This window comes from Lissotriton helveticus, chromosome 6 (assembly GCF_964261635.1).
Source record: "Lissotriton helveticus chromosome 6, aLisHel1.1, whole genome shotgun sequence".
Classification (NCBI taxonomy): Eukaryota; Metazoa; Chordata; class Amphibia; order Caudata; family Salamandridae; genus Lissotriton; species Lissotriton helveticus.
Window position 1 is genome coordinate 1,934,418,944 of NC_136067.1, and position 19,398 is coordinate 1,934,438,341.

General features: G+C 48.1%; 1 protein-coding gene across 1 annotated transcript in view; it reads right to left on the reverse strand.

Annotated features, from left to right (window-relative positions):
• Window positions 1-19,398, reverse strand: part of DNAJC27 (DnaJ heat shock protein family (Hsp40) member C27) — an 83,992-nt gene that overhangs the window by 22,648 nt on the left and 41,946 nt on the right. Inside the window, exons 4-5 of the mRNA XM_078649933.1 lie at window positions 13,610-13,774; window positions 7,072-7,194 (exon numbers count right to left, since the gene is read on the reverse strand). Coding sequence (XP_078506059.1) covers window positions 7,072-7,194; window positions 13,610-13,774 — 288 coding nt within the window. The remainder of the gene's footprint in view (window positions 1-7,071; window positions 7,195-13,609; window positions 13,775-19,398) is intronic.

The following is a 19,398-nucleotide window of genomic DNA, read 5'->3' on the forward strand; positions in this document are numbered from 1 at the left end:
CTGATGCGTTTTGGATGCGTTGTAGTTTTTTCTGTAATTTTGCTGTGATTCCGGCGAATAGTGTGTTACCATAATCCAGTCGACTCGTGACCAGTGCGTGGGTGACAGTCTTTCTTGTCCCAAGGGGGATCCAGCGGAAAATATTTTTGAGAATACGTAGTACGTTGAAGCATGAGGATGAGACTGCGTTGACTTGTCTGGACATCGAGAGAGAGAGGAGTCTAGGATGAAGCCAAGGTTACGTGCATGGTCTGTGGGTGTGGGTGCTGTTCCCAGAGCGGGAGGCCACCAAGAGTCGTCCCAGGCAGAGGGGGAAGATCCTAGGATGAGCACCTCCGTTTTGTCTGAGTTGAGTTTTAGGCGGCTATGTTTCATCCATTCGGCTACTTCTTTCATGCCTTCGTGAAGATTGGTTTTGGCGGTGTTAGGGTCATTGGTGAGGGAAAGGATTAATTGGGTGTCGTCGGCGTAAGAGATGATGTTGAGGTTGTGTTGGCGCGCGATGGATTCGAGTGGGCTCATGTAAACGTTAAAGAGGGTGGGACTGAGTGATGATCCTTGTGGTACACCACAGATGACTTCAGTGGCCTTTTAGTTGAATGGGGGGAGTCGGACTCTCTGAGTTCTCCCAGATAGGAACGAGGTGATCCAGTCCAAGGCTTTTCCTTGTATGCCGATGTTGCTGAGGCGTTGTATGAGGGTGCTGTGGCAGACTGTGTCGAAAGCGGCGGAGAGGTCGAGTAGAATGAGGGCCGCTGTTTCTCCGTTATCCAGTAGTGTTCGGATGTCGTCTGTTGCTGCAATGAGGGCGGTTTCGGTGCTGTGTTTGGCTCGAAATCCGGATTGAGAGGGATCGAGGGAGTTGTTGGATTCAAGGAAGGCGGCGAACTGTCTGTTGACGGATTTTTTAATGACTTTGGCCGGAAATGGGAGGAGGGATATGGGTTGGTAGTTTTTAAGTTCAGAGGGGTCTGCTGTGGGTTTCTTCAAAAGGGCGCTAAGTTCGGCGTGTTTCCAGCTTTCTGGGAAGGTGGCAGAGTTGAACGAGCAGTTGATGACATCACGGAGGTGGGGTGCGATGATGGAGTCAGCTTTGTTGAAGATGTGGTGGGGCAGGGGTCGGTAGGTGAGCCAGAGTGGATTGAGTTCATTAGGCGGATGGTGTCTTCAGTGGTGATTGGGTTCCAGGCGCTAAGGTTGTTAGTTGGCGGAGTAGGATTTGAGGGTGTTGGGGAGGGTTGATCGCTGGGAGTGTTCTTGAAGCTGTTGTGGATGTCCGCAATTTTGTTGTAGAAGAAGGAGGATAACGCATCGCAGAGGTCTTGGGAGGGAGTGATGTCGTTAGATGCTGCGGTGGGGTTGGTGAATTCTTTGACGATGTTGAAAAGTTCCTTGCTGTTGTGGGTGTTGTTGTCGAGACGATCCTTGAATGCGGATTTCTTGGCGGATCGAATCAGTTGGTGGTGTTTGCGGGTGGCTGCCTTGAGGGTGGCCATGTTGTCGGTGGTTGGGTTTTTTCTCCATGTTTTCTCCAGGGAGCGGCATAGCTTCTTGGATTTTTTAAGGTCATCATTGAACCAGGGAGCCTTTTTGCTGGCTGATTTGATCTGGTGCTTTTTCAGGGGTACTAATTCGTCAGCACTGTGGGTGATCCATTGCTTGAGATTGGTGGCCGCTTGATTTGGGTCCAGTGAAAGGGTGGGAGGGTTTTGGTTGAGTGATGTGAGGAGTTGGTCGGAGGTGATTTTGTTCCAGTTTCTCCGAGGAATAGGTTGTGGGCGGTTGTGGGTCAGGGTAGTTTTGTAGCTGAAGTGGACGCAGCTGTGGTCCGTCCAGTGGAGAGCTGTGGTGCGATCGAAGGAGATGTGCTTGCTGGAGGGGAAGATAGGGTCGAGCGTATGTCCGGCTACATGGGTGGGGGTGTCAACAAGTTGTTTAAGTCCGAGATTGGCCAGGTTATCCAGAAGGGTGGAGGTGTTGCTGTCGTGTTTGTTTTCAAGGTGGTAGTTGAGGTCTCCTAAAAGAATGTAGTTTTCAGAGGCGAGGGCATGTGGGCAGACGAAGTCCGTGATGTCATCGATGAATTGAGTGCGGGAACCTGGAGGCCTGTAAATGAAGGTGCCTCTAAGTGTGGTCCTGGGGTCGGTGTGGATCTGAAAGTGGAGATGTTCGGCGGTTGCAAGATTATCGTCGGAGCTGGTCGAGATTTTGATGGTGTTTCTATGGATGATGGCAATGCCTCCTCCTGTTTGATTGGTGCGGTCTTTTCGGATGATCTTGTAAGCGTCCGGTATGGCTATGGCGATGTCGGGTGCTGATGATGTGTTCATCCAAGTTTCTGTGAGGAAGGCGATGTCCGGGGACGCAGTGTCGAGTAGGTCCCAGAGTTCAGTAGCGTGTCTGTGGACCGAGCGGGTGTTAATCAGGATGCACTTCAGGCGGTTGGAGTTTGAGCTGTGAATGGAGGAAGTGGATTTGGTGAGGGTCCTGAAGCAGTTGAACTTGCAGGAGAGACAGGCGAATGGGCCGTGGGTACGTCCTGGGGTGGCTTCGCAGCATTGTGGTGTGCGTTCGGGGTTGAGAGCGAGGAGGGTGGCGGCATCATATGTTAATCTAGTGGGTTGGGTGTGGCGAGGGCCAGGGGGACAGGCGCTGGGCGCGGGCCAGGCGCGGACGGGCGTAGACGGGCTTACCTTTGGCTCACCTTCGGCGCGATCGCTGCGCGTGAGCGCTGCGCGCAAAAGCATCTGTCATAAGTGGATCGTAGAGGGGGAGGGGCGAGGGAGGAGCAGCTGGGAGGCGGGAGCGGGGCGGAGATCAGGTCAGGGAGGCACAAACAACAACAAGAAGAAGACACAAAATGGCAGTCAGCCCAAAAGCGAAATCGGGTTGGGGCACACTATGAGCATCAAAACGCGATCTCCAAGTCAGTGGAACCGGCACAAGGCCCAATGAGGCACAAAAATCCAATACACAGGCAGCACAATTATTCAGACCGTTGCAGCGCGTTTTGGCAGACTAGCGCCGCGATATTATGCTAATGAGCGCTAGTGAAATCGGCAGAGCAGCGCAAAACAATAGAGCAATTAATTAAGGCGTTCTGACTCTATCTGGCACAACGAGCAATGCAATATTAGTCAATGCAGGCAAAAATCTGGCAGGCTGTGGGCGCTACGATACCAAACAGTCTCGTAGGGCGGGGAGTAGCGTGGAGGAGCGACCGCATCCGATGGAATCAGGACGGTCACTGAGGAATGAATGGCTTCAGTGGAATATGAAGTGCACGCTATTATAAAGCACATTTTCACAAAATAAAGCAGAGAATACCTCACTCCACTTACTCATAGCTTTAACGACCCAGATTCTACTGGGGGCTGCAGAGCGCCGGCCGGGGTCATTCACACATGGTTGCTCAGCTCTGCACAAAATGGACTGTGGTGTGCTGCTGGTGGTCGGCTTTTGAGCCTGGAACCACACCGACCGGAGGGTGCGCAGTCGACACCTGGCCGCCTCCGGTGTGGTGTGACGGGTTGGTACAGTCGCGGGATGATATATTTATTTTGAATAATAGCGGCGAGCTGCCTGTGCCGCTATATTGCCAGCAACCAAAGGTCCTGAACGTGGTGCGTCGCCAGTGGAAGGATGTCCTACCACCCTTTCAAGAGACTAGAATGCGTCTGACAACACAATCCTGACCTCACCCCCTCAATGACTAAGGTTCCTCCTAGCTGTTGGACGCACGGACTCATGGCGTCAGTCGCAGTACGTCTAGGGTGAATGAATCTTGTTACATTGTCACGAGAGCCTGCTAGCAGCCTGAGCCAAGCCCCAAGCATGCTGGGTGCAGCGCGCCGCACTCACCACTCAGATTTCAGTATTTGGTGCATAATCAGTGCTCCCCTTGACAAGTCAGGCTCAGGCAACGCTATATCGCGTGACTTTTCATTTCAGTGCGGTGATGCGGAACACCACACTGGAATGCGTTTGAGTCACACCTGATGCGTGATACTTGGCAGGCCTGCATGGTGCACCCAATATCCTCTCTGATGCTCCGTCCATCACCACCCCCTTTTGTACCGCTTTTGGCTGCCATAAGTGTGGCAGGGTATGCTCAGACGTGAGTCCCTTGCTCACTTTGCCACTGGATTCAAGCAAGCCGGGCTGAAGACGGCTGGAATGCCAGAAACCGGTCCTCAAAAGCTTGTTTCCGGTCCAGGGAAGGCATGGCTTGGCAGTTCAGGCTGGACTGTTCCCATGAGGCACAGGGTCAGACTGATTTGCATATAGCCATGTCTGAACTGGGGTGGCAGAGTGGGCTAAAGAACGGTGATGGATCAAACCCAGATTTTCTGACTGGGTGCGAGTGTTTGATTGGTTCTGATGCTCCGTCCATCACCACCCCCTTTTGTACCGCTTTTGGCTGCCATAAGTGTGGCAGGGTATGCTCAGACGTGAGTCCCTTGCTCACTTTGCCACTGGATTCAAGCAAGCCGGGCTGAAGACGGCTGGAATGCCAGAAACCGGTCCTCAAAAGCTTGTTTCCGGTCCAGGGAAGGCATGGCTTGGCAGTTCAGGCTGGACTGTTCCCATGAGGCACAGGGTCAGACTGATTTGCATATAGCCATGTCTGAACTGGGGTGGCAGAGTGGGCTAAAGAACGGTGATGGATCAAACCCAGATTTTCTGACTGGGTGTGAGTGTTTGATTGGTTCTGATGCTCCGTCCATCACCACCCCCTTGTGTACCGCTTTTGGCTGCCATAAGTGTGGCAGGGTATGCTCAGACGTGAGTCCCTTGCTCACTTTGCCACTGGATTCAAGCAAGCCGGGCTGAAGACGGCTGGAATGCCAGAAACCGGTCCTCAAAAGCTTGTTTCCGGTCCAGGGAAGGCATGGCTTGGCAGTTCAGGCTGGACTGTTCCCATGAGGCACAGGGTCAGACTGATTTGCATATAGCCATGTCTGAACTGGGGTGGCAGAGTGGGCTAAAGAACGGTGATGGATCAAACCCAGATTTTCTGACTGGGTGCGAGTGTTTGATTGGTTCTGATGCTCCGTCCATCACCACCCCCTTTTGTACCGCTTTTGGCTGCCATAAGTGTGGCAGGGTATGCTCAGACGTGAGTCCCTTGCTCACTTTGCCACTGGATTCAAGCAAGCCGGGCTGAAGACGGCTGGAATGCCAGAAACCGGTCCTCAAAAGCTTGTTTCCGGTCCAGGGAAGGCATGGCTTGGCAGTTCAGGCTGGACTGTTCCCATGAGGCACAGGGTCAGACTGATTTGCATATAGCCATGTCTGAACTGGGGTGGCAGAGTGGGCTAAAGAACGGTGATGGATCAAACCCAGATTTTCTGACTGGGTGCGAGTGTTTGATTGGTTCTGATGCTCCGTCCATCACCACCCCCTTTTGTACCGCTTTTGGCTGCCATAAGTGTGGCAGGGTATGCTCAGACGTGAGTCCCTTGCTCACTTTGCCACTGGATTCAAGCAAGCCGGGCTGAAGACGGCTGGAATGCCAGAAACCGGTCCTCAAAAGCTTGTTTCCGGTCCAGGGAAGGCATGGCTTGGCAGTTCAGGCTGGACTGTTCCCATGAGGCACAGGGTCAGACTGATTTGCATATAGCCATGTCTGAACTGGGGTGGCAGAGTGGGCTAAAGAACGGTGATGGATCAAACCCAGATTTTCTGACTGGGTGTGAGTGTTTGATTGGTTCTGATGCTCCGTCCATCACCACCCCCTTTTGTACCGCTTTTGGCTGCCATAAGTGTGGCAGGGTATGCTCAGACGTGAGTCCCTTGCTCACTTTGCCACTGGATTCAAGCAAGCCGGGCTGAAGACGGCTGGAATGCCAGAAACCGGTCCTCAAAAGCTTGTTTCCGGTCCAGGGAAGGCATGGCTTGGCAGTTCAGGCTGGACTGTTCCCATGAGGCACAGGGTCAGACTGATTTGCATATAGCCATGTCTGAACTGGGGTGGCAGAGTGGGCTAAAGAACGGTGATGGATCAAACACAGATTTTCTGACTGGGTGTGAGTGTTCGATTGGTTCTGATGCTCCGTCCATCACCACCCCCTTTTGCACCCAATATCCTCACCTGACCATTCCTTTAAGACTCACTACAGCAGCCTCTTTTGCACTACCTAATATAAACCCCCACTTGTGGCTGGTATTGATTTGTAGTGTGGTTTGTGCTATGGAAGTTTCACAAATTCCCACACATACACATTTTCCCATGCATTGGTCCAGAGAGAGCATCTGTAGTTTCCCCACCTCGTAACTACAGAGTTGGAATCTGCACAGACAGTAGCTTCCATTGCTCCAGTGTTCAAGTCACAGAGCTGGTGTCGCTGCCGTTAGGTACCTGTGCTCTCAACTAGCCCATTAATATGGGTGCAGTCAGTGCTTAAAAGCAATGTGCCAAGTTTGTTCTTAGGAATTTGTATCCCCTGCATGGACACTATTCACTTACTTCTGCCAAAGGAATACTGCAATCCAGTCACAAAGTGTGCAAATCGCAAACTAAGCAAACTGAATATTGATAGTCAATTAAGTGCGGACCAGTTATATGCATCTATACATGCATATACTAAGCCAAATGAATATCGATGATGTGATTACAGGTTAAGGTGTCTGATAACAAAAAGAGAAAGTATTTGACAAGCCGCCATACAAGTCAATGAAGGAGTAGAAAACAATGGCTTCTGATTCCACTAGCACGTCACAAAAAGGAGCATTTGAACCATTGTTTGGCATCCCATGGCCACAAAATGTTAAATGCGCCAGACGACTGTAAGAAGATATGTAATGGAGCAAGCTCCAAACAAGCGGATCCTAGCCTTCACTCGTCACGCCCCTTGCTTACAATTGGTTGGCTTCATCTTCACTCATTTCCTTGCCTCTCTTTTTTGTTCATGAACGTACATTCTAGGGGTCATTGGAGTTTCCTGCACTCTTGGCTGCCTGAATGCAGTGGCATCTTTTCACCCCCATAAAGCACAATGTTACTGATGCTAACTTTGTACATGTTTTAAGATATCCCTGCGCCAGTGCGTGCTGCCAATCTGTTGTTACCTGGAACATCTCATTTACTCCTTCTCCCGTCTGTGCTGAGGTTTCAAAGTACAGGAAACCCCTGCTTTCTGCCCACAGCCGTCCTTCGCTTTCATCCACACAGCGATGCTTGGAATTGTCAATCTAAAAACATCAAGATAAGCACAAATAAGAATACAAATAGGAATACAAACATAAATACAAACATAAACCACTGCATCAAACAATACAACTGGGCGTAATAAAACCTAATCAGATTTCTTTCCCATACCCAATAAGGTGGATACTGCTAGAATTACGGTTTTAACACCCTGCATGCTGATGACGAGCTGAGCTCGTCATGCAGCATGGCGCCCGTGTGCTGGTGACGGGCTGAGCTCGTCATGGCCTCCGCGGAATGCCCACACGGGAATAATTACCCCGCTGTGCTGGGCGTTCCATTGAGCGGGCGTGGCCATGATGAGCTCAGCTCGTCATCAGCACACGGCCACCGTGCTGCATAACGAGCCGAGCTCGTCATCAGCACCGCGGCGCCGTGCGTGACCCCCCATTCCCCCCCGTGCTGCGGGGGAATTAGCCCCGTGGCAATGGGGTTATACTCACTATAACATAATTTCATCCATATGGTCTGAATGTAACAGAGACACCTGACACCTTGAGTAAAATAAAGAGAGCGCCATGCTGCAGCCCACCTTTGAAAGTAAAACGGGATCTCACCTACCCTCAGAGAACTCCACTGGCTTCCCCTGCATGCCATTTTCAAACCTTATGCATCCACAAGGGACCAATGCAATAAGGAGGAAGGTGTGGGAGTGTGGCATGAGAGATCAGGTACCTTTTGGGCCATGATTGTTTTCACAAACATATTTGAAAGAGATGTGTGGGACAGGTGGCTGGGAAATGAGATACAAGAGTGGGCCCCTAAGGTAAGCTATGATTTTAAATTCAGGATTTAGACTGTCTCAGAGAACTCCTGTTACACCTTAAAGAATATTTTGTTTACTAATTATACTAATCATAATACTGCGGAGAAACACTAAAGAGCATATTATTTTGACTGCTTGCGCAGTGTTTTATGCTTCCAACCAAGTGATGAAGAGGAGTGGAGAGATGGAGAAAAGGGAACATATGAGAGTAAAGTGGGAATCAAAATAACAGGTATGAGCCTTGTTAAAGATCCCACCCAAAATGGTTGCATATCACTGGAAAGTGCAATAGTGCATTGTGGATATTCAACCCAACATGTCTGATCAGCAAGGAGAAGCAAGCAGGGAGTGGGGAAGTGAAGGACAGAGGATGAAGCAGAGAATGGGAAAGTGAAGGAGAGAGGATAAAGGAGGGAGTGGGGACGTTAAGGAGAGAGGATGAAATAGGGAGTGGAGAAGTGAAGGAGAGAGGAGAAAGCAGGACGAGGGGAAGTGAAGGAGAGAGGAAGAAGCAGGGAAGTGAATAAAGAGGAGCAAGCAGGGAGCAGGGAAGTGAAGGCGAGGGGATGAAGCAGGGAGTGGGGAAGTGAAGGAGAGAGGAGAAAGAAGGGAGTGGGGAAGAGGAGAGAGGATGAAGCAGGGAAGTGAAGAGAGACGAGCAAGCAGGAAGCAGGGAAGTGAAGGAGAGAGGAGGAATCAGGGAGTGGGGAAGTGAAGGAGAGAGGAGAAAGCAAAGAGTGGGAAAATGAAGGAGAGAAGATGAAGCAGGGAGTGGGGAAATGAAGGAGAGAGGCGAAAGCAAGGAGTGGGGAAATTAAGGGAAGAGGATGAAGCAGGGAGTGGGGAAGTGAAGGAGAGAGGATGAAGCAGGCAAGTGAAGAGAGAGACGAGCAAGCAGGAAAGTGAAGGAGAGAGGATGAAGCAGGGAGTGGGGAAGTGAAGGGGAGAGGAGAAAGCAAGGAGTGGGAAAATGAAGGCGAGAGGATGAAACAGGGAAGTGAAGAGAGACGAGCAAGCTAGGATGTAAAGGAGAGACTGAAGCAGGGAAGTGAAGAGAGAGACGAGCAAGCTGGAAAGTGAAGGAGAGAGGATGAAGCAGGGAAGTGAAAAGAGAGACGAGCAAGCTGGAAAGTGAAGGAGAGAGGATGAAGTAGGGAGTGGGGAAGTGAAGGAGAGAGGAGAAAACAGGTAGTGGGGAAGTGAAGGAGAGAGGATGAAGCAGGGAGTGGGGACGTGAAGGAGAGATGAGAAAGCAGGGAGTGGGGAAGTGAAGAGGAAAGAATGAATCAGGGAAATGAAGAGAGAGACGAGCAAGCAGGAAGAAGGGAAGTGAAGGAGAGAGGATAAAGCAGGGAGTGGGGAAGTGAGGAGAGAGGAGAAAGCAGGGAGTGGGAGAGTGAAGAAGAGAGGATGAAGTAGGGAAGTGAAGAGAGAGAGACGAGCAAGCTGGAAAGTGAAGGAGAGGATGAAGCAGGGAAGTGAAGAGAGAAACGAGCAAGCAAGAAGCAGGGAAGTGAAGGAGAGAGGATCAAGCATTGAGTGGGGAAGTGAAGGAGAGAAGAGAAAGCAGGGAGTGGGAAAATGAAGGAGAGGATGAAGCAGGGAGTGGGGAAGTGAAGGAGAGAGGAGAAAACACAGTGGGAAAGTGAGGGAGAGAGGATGAAGCAGGGAAGTGAAGAGAGAGACAAGCAAGCAGGATGCAGGGAAGTGAAGGATCAGGGAAGTGAGGAGAGAGACAAGCAAGCAGGAAGCACGGACGTGAAGGAGAGAGGATGAAGCAGGGAGTGGAGAAGTGAAGGAGAGAGGAGAAAGTAGGAATTGGGGAAGTGAAGGAGAGAGGATGAGGCAGGGAAGTGAAGGAGAGAGGATGAAGCAGGGAGTGGGGAAGTGAAGGAGAGAGGAAGAAGCAGGGAAGTGAATAAAGAGGAGCAAGCAGGGAGCAGGGAAGTGAAGGCGAGGGGATGAAGCAGGGAGTGGGGAAGTGAAGGAGAGAGGAGAAAGAAGGGAGTGGGGAAGAGGAGAGAGGATGAAGCAGGGAAGTGAAGAGAGACGAGCAAGCAGGAAGCAGGGAAGTGAAGGAGAGAGGAGGAATCAGGGAGTGGGGAAGTGAAGGAGAGAGGAGAAAGCAAAGAGTGGGAAAATGAAGGAGAGAAGATGAAGCAGGGAGTGGGGAAATGAAGGAGAGAGGCGAAAGCAAGGAGTGGGGAAATTAAGGGAAGAGGATGAAGCAGGGAGTGGGGAAGTGAAGGAGAGAGGATGAAGCAGGCAAGTGAAGAGAGAGACGAGCAAGCAGGAAAGTGAAGGAGAGAGGATGAAGCAGGGAGTGGGGAAGTGAAGGGGAGAGGAGAAAGCAAGGAGTGGGAAAATGAAGGCGAGAGGATGAAACAGGGAAGTGAAGAGAGACGAGCAAGCTAGGATGTAAAGGAGAGACTGAAGCAGGGAAGTGAAGAGAGAGACGAGCAAGCTGGAAAGTGAAGGAGAGAGGATGAAGCAGGGAAGTGAAAAGAGAGACGAGCAAGCTGGAAAGTGAAGGAGAGAGGATGAAGTAGGGAGTGGGGAAGTGAAGGAGAGAGGAGAAAACAGGTAGTGGGGAAGTGAAGGAGAGAGGATGAAGCAGGGAGTGGGGACGTGAAGGAGAGATGAGAAAGCAGGGAGTGGGGAAGTGAAGAGGAAAGAATGAATCAGGGAAATGAAGAGAGAGACGAGCAAGCAGGAAGAAGGGAAGTGAAGGAGAGAGGATAAAGCAGGGAGTGGGGAAGTGAGGAGAGAGGAGAAAGCAGGGAGTGGGAGAGTGAAGAAGAGAGGATGAAGTAGGGAAGTGAAGAGAGAGAGACGAGCAAGCTGGAAAGTGAAGGAGAGGATGAAGCAGGGAAGTGAAGAGAGAAACGAGCAAGCAAGAAGCAGGGAAGTGAAGGAGAGAGGATCAAGCATGGAGTGGGGAAGTGAAGGAGAGAAGAGAAAGCAGGGAGTGGGAAAATGAAGGAGAGGATGAAGCAGGGAGTGGGGAAGTGAAGGAGAGAGGAGAAAACACAGTGGGAAAGTGAGGGAGAGAGGATGAAGCAGGGAAGTGAAGAGAGAGACAAGCAAGCAGGATGCAGGGAAGTGAAGGATCAGGGAAGTGAGGAGAGAGACAAGCAAGCAGGAAGCACGGACGTGAAGGAGAGAGGATGAAGCAGGGAGTGGAGAAGTGAAGGAGAGAGGAGAAAGTAGGAATTGGGGAAGTGAAGGAGAGAGGATGAGGCAGGGAAGTGAAGGAGAGAGGATGAAGCAGGGAGTGGGGAAGTGAAGGAGAGAGGAGAAAGTAGGGCAGGGGTGTGGAATTTAATAGAATATCTACTTGTCCATGGGAAAGGTTGCTTCATAAATCTACTTGTCTGTAAAAAAAATCCACTTGCCCCTATGGTGCCATATAGTGCAGAAACAAATTATGGCAGCAATCTCTGATATAGTCTCTCTGATTACGCTAGGGCTCATACCATAGTAGTGTTTGAATACTTGCAATCCCCTTAGGTTGCCCTGTTTCCTCAGATCTACCAACTGGGGCTGAAGGTAGTGGTAAGCAATAGTTCCAGGGTTACAATGCCCTTTTGAGTCTGTGCAAACCTACTAACTTGCATGTTTTAAGGGTTTCTTACAACTCTTCTCTAATCTTTTCCCATACTGATAAATGTTGAAAATTTACTTCTGACAATGGCAGATGTAAACCTTCTTCCAGAGTTGGGAAAAAATTGGTTGGAGGGAAAGTGAACTTGCAAACACTCAGATTTCCGCATGAGCAAATCTACACATGCATATTTGCGCATGCTAAAATGCAGTTCACGAATGTTTTTAGGGGTACTATTTCTTGTCCTACTTCTGTAAATTCTTGGGAATTCATGAAAGCCATACAGCTGCACTTAATGCAAGGACATATACCATGGGTGCACTTTTGGGACTTTCTTTAATAACTGGGCACCTAATTTGGTCTGGTGTTGACCGTTACCTTTTGTGTTTATCAAAATTCTGTCTCTCTCTCTCTGAATGGCTGGCTTCACTGTGAATGACAGCATTCTGCTCTTTCACCAAGAGCATATCAGTACACAGAGTAGTATTGTTTAGTGCCAGTAACTACTGTGGCAGTGTGTGCTTTTAGAGACCAAAAAAAACAACTTTTGCTTTTGACAATGTTTGTTATAATGGTGAGTGCCCGGCAGCTCCCACACCAATAAGGTTGTATAAAAACTATGCCAAAACAAGTCACATTGACAAAACTAAAAAGCTGATCACCAATTTCAGATCTACTGGCTTCGCCAATGCTTTTTTATTGTGGTTTCTCATAATCTTTTTGATACTGTTTACATTAATTTTCCATTATGAATGTTTTTGGGAAATACTAGCATGCATCAACACATGTTACTAAATGATGCTGCAAAGAAATGGTACCTGAAGTAATTTAGCAAAATTTATTTATCCTGCTTTCATTTTTTTATGAACATTTTATTTTGAAAGCAAAGAATCATCAACCTTGCTTTCAAGCTTCTGCAAATATTTGCATCAAATCAGATTACATTCTGGGAATATTATTCATAGCCTCATATTGCTAAACTTTAAAAACATGTTACACATTTTTATACTGTAACCAGTGTAAGTAGTGCAGTCAGAGCTTACAACATTTACTTAGAGCGCTCACCCTAATAATAAAGGCTTTCAATTAATGAACCATAAATACAAGTTTGAACAGCATTAACATATGGGCAAAAATATTACCTTAACTGCAGACAGTGCCCTTCCCTGATCCATAATGTGGTACTGAAAACTGGCAGCTAAAGGGTTTGTGCTACAGGGGGTTGGGCCTACTTGTCCCAAGGACAAAATGCACATTAAAACTTGTTGTCCTTGACCCCAAACAATATGTCCAGGGCGTCGAGCTATAGGAATTCCACATCCCTGTAGGGAGTGGGGAGTGGGGAAGTGAAGGACAGAGGATGAAGCAGGGAAGTGAAGATAGAGAAGAGCAAGCAGGAAGCAGGGAAGTGAAGGAGAGGGGATGAAGGGAAGTGAAGACAAAGACGAGCAAGCAGGAAAGTGAATGAGAGAGGATGAAGCAGGGAGTGGGGAAGTGAAGGAGGGAGGATGTGCAGGGAGAAGGGAAGTGAAGAGAGAGATGAGCAAGCAGGGAAGTTAAGAGAGATGAACAACCAGGAAGGCAAGGAGAAAGAAGCAAATAGGAGGCAGGCAGTCGAAGGAAATAAGAACATGGAGATAACGGGGAAGTGAAAGGGGAGATAGGAGTGGGAAAGTGAAGGAGAGAGAAGTAAGCAGGGAGTGGGGAAATGAAAGCGAGAGGAGGACAGGGAAGGATGTAGAGATCAGAGGGGGAAGCAAGGGCTATCAGAACCAGAGCTAGAAGTTATGAGACATGTCAGCAAGTCACGGTAATACCATGGAAGCAGTAAACTGCTACCCCAACTCCCACAGTCAGACCTGATATATCTAGCACTACCTATGCATGTAAAACATGTGACACATCTGAGTGACACACTAATGGCAGACAGTGGGCTGATGATACTATACAAACAGCATTAGTATAACATATTAGCTTAGGAGGTAATTTCCAAACCCTCCCCCACCTCTTCCGCTACAGCAGACTTTACCTTGTTTGCACAGACAGCAAAGACAATGTTCTCCATGTTCCCTTGTGGTCCAAGCTCCTGCTTCATCTCCGTCAGCCAGGTCTCCAAAGATTCAAAGGACTCCTTTTGTCCAACATCATACACAAGAATGACACCTTGCGTGTCCTTATAAAACTCGTTTCGAACCTAGAGTAGAATACAAGCATAATGACGCTTTCGCAGGCACATAAAGGCTGTTTCTTGTTTGTACACTACATGTTCCATTCACTGTGCAAGTTGGCACAGTCATACACCAACACACATGACACAGAAAATCCACCAGCAAAGATTCATATAAGCACCATAGGAGTTCCAATTTAAAAGGAAGCATTGCTTTAAAAAAAGATATCTAAAGGTTCACACGTATTTCTTTATAATAATAATGATTGGGAGTTGTCAACTATTTAAGGGTTATTTTCAGCAACTCATGGACATGGCACACTCTGGTCAAAAATGCACGATCAAAGCTTAGTAGAGCAAATGGAGCGATTTTGTATTTACATTTGGGCAATGGAAGGGGCACCACCTCCCCAATTTTTTATATTTATAATGCTCAGTGTGTCTCCGCTGCTCTATAATCGGGCTGGGATCTGGGGGGTCACGGTAATATTGATGTCCTACAGGTCAAAGAAAACCATATCTATAGACGGATTATATATTTGCCAACTTAGAGTACCCATTTTATCCTGCACTCAGAACTCAAATGTTTGTACATTAGTGATTTGCTTAAGTTGGCCTTTAATTATGGATCAGTATCTTGTCTAATCATGAGGCTAAGATAAATAGGGAAATCATTCTGGATTGCTTGGATTTGGACAACGGATCTACTATTCCATGGTTAGTATATCTATGCAAAACGTGTGCGGTCTTGAATATGTCAACCGTGTTTGATCCCAGGTAAGAGCCAAGAAATCCAATAAGAAAGAATCATACTATTGTTTTTAGATCACAGACACTTCCAGAGGCATGAATGTGAATTCAACAATAAGATTCATGGTATTGGCATTTTCATGAACTTGTACACGATGATCTGTATCTCACACTTCCTTTGTCACGTTGGGAAAGGTCTCTTCTTTTCTGTTTTAGGGTTGGCACTATTGTAGTGTAGTTCCTATATCCCTGATAGGCTCTGCACATTGGAATAATATACACTATAGCTGTGGCATAGGACTGAGGTCAGTATGCCTCTATCGAGTACTTTAAACTTAATTACTTGTGTGTGCCAGCTAACTCAGAGGTCACTAGAAACTTATCGAATAAACAAGAAGGGATTTGTTTCTGACAGCCGCATAAACATGACAACTTTGTTTCCCTTAGAATCGGAACAGTCTCAGAATCGTGGAAACAATAGATAACAGTTTCACTCAGTCAATCATGCATGCTTCTTTTCTACAGAGTTTACACAGAAATAGGTAGACGGGCGTTTCAATAAAAAGGGTTTACTGAACAGTCCTATTTCTCGTGCAAGAGATATGAACTGCTACAATCGTAAGACAGAATGCAAAGTATAATACGTACAGCGTTAGCTGTAAGATGAAATAATACTGCAATAGCATGGTTTGTAGCTATGACATATATTCATAACAGCATAAATAACACAGGTTAAAATGTGAATACTCGTCTGGTGCTTCTAGCTAGTTCTACCCCAGTGTACCTAACCTAAGTGTAGTACGAGGTAAGAAGTAGGTGCTGTTTTTTTATAGTCTAGTTTAGCTATAGTTAGGATTGGTGTTGGCAAGGTTTGCCAAAAGTCCCTCTAGGTCACAGTTCTTCAAACGGTGGGGCGCACCCCACTGGGGGGCGTGGATGGGTTCCCAGGGGCGCGCAAAGGCCTCTGCAAGCACATGTAAATGAAGATGCCTGGAAGTACAGCAATGTTTATCTGCTGTATTTCCAGGCTGTCTTCATTTACTCCGAAGCCCTCAGAGTTGCCGTGGGACCACAGGTCAGTGGGGGCTCGGTGGGCAGTGTCTGGAGTCTTATTAAGACTCCAGCACAACCGAGTATTTCACAGGTCTTTAAAGACCATTTAAATACCTTCAGGAACTGGTTACCGAAGCTTAGTTTTTTTTCTTTTTCCTGGGCCCCGACTCTGCCTATTCCTTACAATTGTATTATAAATTTACTGCTGTAGGGAGGAAATGCATTTCATGAAAAGCAGTACAAAAAGGGTTGCCAATAGAAAAAAATGCCAGCCTTGTATGTTTAAAGAGCCTGCAAAGACCCTGCTTTGACACTAAATATGGTCTTAAATAGAAAAGTATGTATTCATTTGTAAAGTGACTTTCTGTCTGCTCCTTTTCATTTTCAGACATGAATCATTCAGGCAGCCCTAGAACACATTTAAAAGTGCTTTATATTTGCTTTTAAAAGAGCACACAGATAAGTGCTGAAAATAGGGCTTTAGGTGAATGTTTATTTTTGTAATGTCTGCAACATCAAAATAATGAGCTGGCAACCCTAATTAGAAGACTGTAAGTTTGTTGCGGGATCAGCACATTATTTATTTCACCCTCGATTCCCTGATTAATTCCATAATAGCAATAGTTTAACTTATATCTGAAACCCTACACCACATCAATAACATTCTGATTAACTTCAAGTGTCTGGGAATTCACCCTGCATTCAGACAACTCAGTGCTCATTCTCACCCTTCACTTTCACACTCACCCTGCACTCTCAGCACATAATTAGGGTTTTCCCGCATTTGCCACATGTTACCTCGCAGTGGAAGGCCCTTTCTAAAGGTAGACTGGTCACCTTTCTGTTGCTTATTGCTATATGTGGGTGTTAATGTGGTACTTATGAGGGGCAATAAAGGCCAGGACAATGTTAACAAGTGTAAAAATAGCAAAATAGTGCAGTAATGCTATCACAAAATATGCAGCATAATTCGCCTTTGCTTGCTGCAGAATTGTCAACCATGCTGCATAATTTGGCCTTCTCCAGACGCATAATTCCAATGGCCCTGTTTATAGTGCCATAAGGTCCTAGACTGTAGCAGAAAGCACTGTGAATATGCAAGTCATTATTTTAAAACAGTATTTACATACTCTAAGCTAGGCTGCTGCAAAATGATGCAGTGATTGAAATAAAACACGTTCCTACAAAATATACTTTTTAGTAATAAGTAATCAAACTGTATCCAATGCAGACATTTTTGTATGTGTCTCCACTATTCCAGATCCCAGCTGATAACTCCTTTACATTACATCCTAAAAAGAATAGATCTTTGCCACCATAAAGCTTTAAGCAGATCCACTGGAATTATTCAGCAGAAGAGGACAACATTATGTGGCAGGTTTGACTAAATTATGCGGCAAGAAAAGGTAAATTATGTGGCACAATGCGCCACATTGTGTGGTTAGCATTACTTCATTATTTTGTCATTTTAACTCACAATAACGCTGTCAGGGGAAATATTTCACCTCATTAGTACCAGTTTAACACCCAAATACAGCAGAAAGCAACTACAAGATTACCAGTCAATCTTCTTTGCAAAGGGCCTTCCACTGCTCCGGAACATGTTGCAAATGCACTAAACTGATAATTATGTGGAACAAGCATTGAAAATGCAATAGGTCTCGCAATAACGCGAGTCTGAACTATTAGCATTGTAAATGATTATGCCCTTTATTTTTGCGTTCTGGTTTTTGGAACATAAATAAAAGGCTTTGCCATTTACAAGGCCTATAGCTTAAATTTGCGTTAAAACGAGACCTATTGCATTGCAATGGTGGTGGTGCTACTGAGTTTTCTCTGAATCTGCACCCACAATCTGCACCCACAATCTGCACCCACAATGTGTGAGTGGCGTTGCGTGTGTGAGTGGCGTTGCCTGTGTGAGTGGCGTTGCCTGTGTGAGTGGCGTTGCCTGTGTGAGTGGCGTTGCCTGTGTCAGTGGCGTTGCCTGTGTCAGTGGCGTTGCGTGTGTCAGTGGCGTTGCGTGTGCGAGTGGCGTTGCGTGTGCGAGTGGCGTTGCGTGTGTGAGTGGCGTTGAGTGTGTGAGTGGCGTTGCGTGTGTGTGTGTGGCGTTGCGTGTGCGAGTGGCGTTGCGCGTGCGAGTGGCGTTGCGCGTGCGAGTGGCGTTGCGCGTGCGAGTGGCGTTGCACGTGTGAGTGGCGTTGCATGTGTGAGTGGCGTTGCGTGGGTGAGTGGCGTTGCGTGGGTGAGTGGCGTTGCGTGGGTGAGTGGCGTTGCGTGAGTGAGTGGCGTTGCGTGGGTGAGTGGCGTTGCGTGTGTGAGTGGTGTTGCGTGGGTGAGTGGTGTTGCGTGGGTGAGTGGCGTTGCATGTGTGAGTGGCGTTGCGTGGATGAGTGGCGTTGCGTGGATGAGTGGCGTTGCGTGGATGAGTGGGGTTGCGTGGGTGAGTGGTGTTGCGCGTGCGAGTGGCGTTGCGCGTGCGAGTGGCGTTGCGCGTGTGAGTGGCGTTGCGTGGGTGAGTGGCGTTGCGTGGGTGAGTGGCGTTGCATGAGTGAGTGGCGTTGCGTGGATGAGTGGCGTTGCGTGGATGAGTGGCGTTGCGTGGGTGAGTGGGGTTGCGTGGGTGAGTGGTGTTGCGTGGGTGAGTGGCGTTGCATGTGTGAGTGGCGTTGCGTGGATGAGTGGCGTTGATGGATGAGTGGCGTTGCGTGGATGAGTGGGGTTGCTTAGATGAGTGGTGTTGCGTGGATGAGTGGGGTTGCGTGGATGAGTGGGGTTGCGTGTGTGAGTGGTGTTGCTTGGGTGAGTGGCGTTGCGTGGGTGAGTGTGGTGTTGCTTGGATGATAGTGGGCTTGCATGGGTGTGAGTGGCGTTGCGTGTCTGTAAGTGTTGCTGTGTGGGTGAAAGTGGCACAGAGCCTTTGATGTGGCCTGGTGCAGGAGAAATGCTGCTGCTGCAAATTAAATACAAGAGCGGCCGGGAAGCAGCCAGGAAACACAAGTACGGCCGGCCACATAATTAGGGGAGGAGAAGCCGCACAGCACACGCTGGGAGAAGCCCTTTGATGTGCTGTGCGGCCGCGATGCGCGCTCTGTGCTGGGGGAGGGCCATTAGCCTGAACTCGCGGCAAGATCAAACGAAGGGTGGGAGGGACATTGAGGAACAGGAACAGATGGCCATGAAAGTGTATGGGCCAAAAGCGCGTGCCTGTACGTGCACTCGAAGAAAACGCCACGAAAAAAAGCGGTGGTTTGACAATCAGTTCGAGCACTTGAATTCTCGCCATTTCCCATTCCTTCGGAATGGTAAAGGACGAGACCTAAAAAGCAGCGACTGCAGAAACTCATAATTCCAGTGGCCCTGTCTTTAAGTGACTCAATCAATTAATGGCTGGTAACTTTCTGCACTACCGCCACACACTTTCAGGCACAGGCATCTCAAAGTCAGTATTAACCATTCAGGGGAAGTTTTTTTGTGAAAGCCGAGTCCATGGGGTGGCAGGTAGAAGGCCAGCAGGGTTGCATTCAAATACAGAGCCCTAATGCTCTCGATCCTTGGGGCCTCACAGAAATGGTCTAGGAAAGCAGCAAGGTTCAAAGATATTGTCAAAGAGGAGGCCCAGAATAAGGAGCACTGTATGCAGACTCATTTTTATGTTTACAAATGGCCAGAGACCGCTTCTTCAGAGAGAGACCCCAAAGAACGTGACAATATAAGTGTTTTTGTTTTTTTTAAAGGGTCAATCATTAGTGAAGCTGGTACTGCTGCCAAGTGTGTAAGTGGCCACTGCTGGTTATCATAAAGGAGCAGATGCAGCAGGACTGGGGGCAGGAATTTGGGGCGCCCAC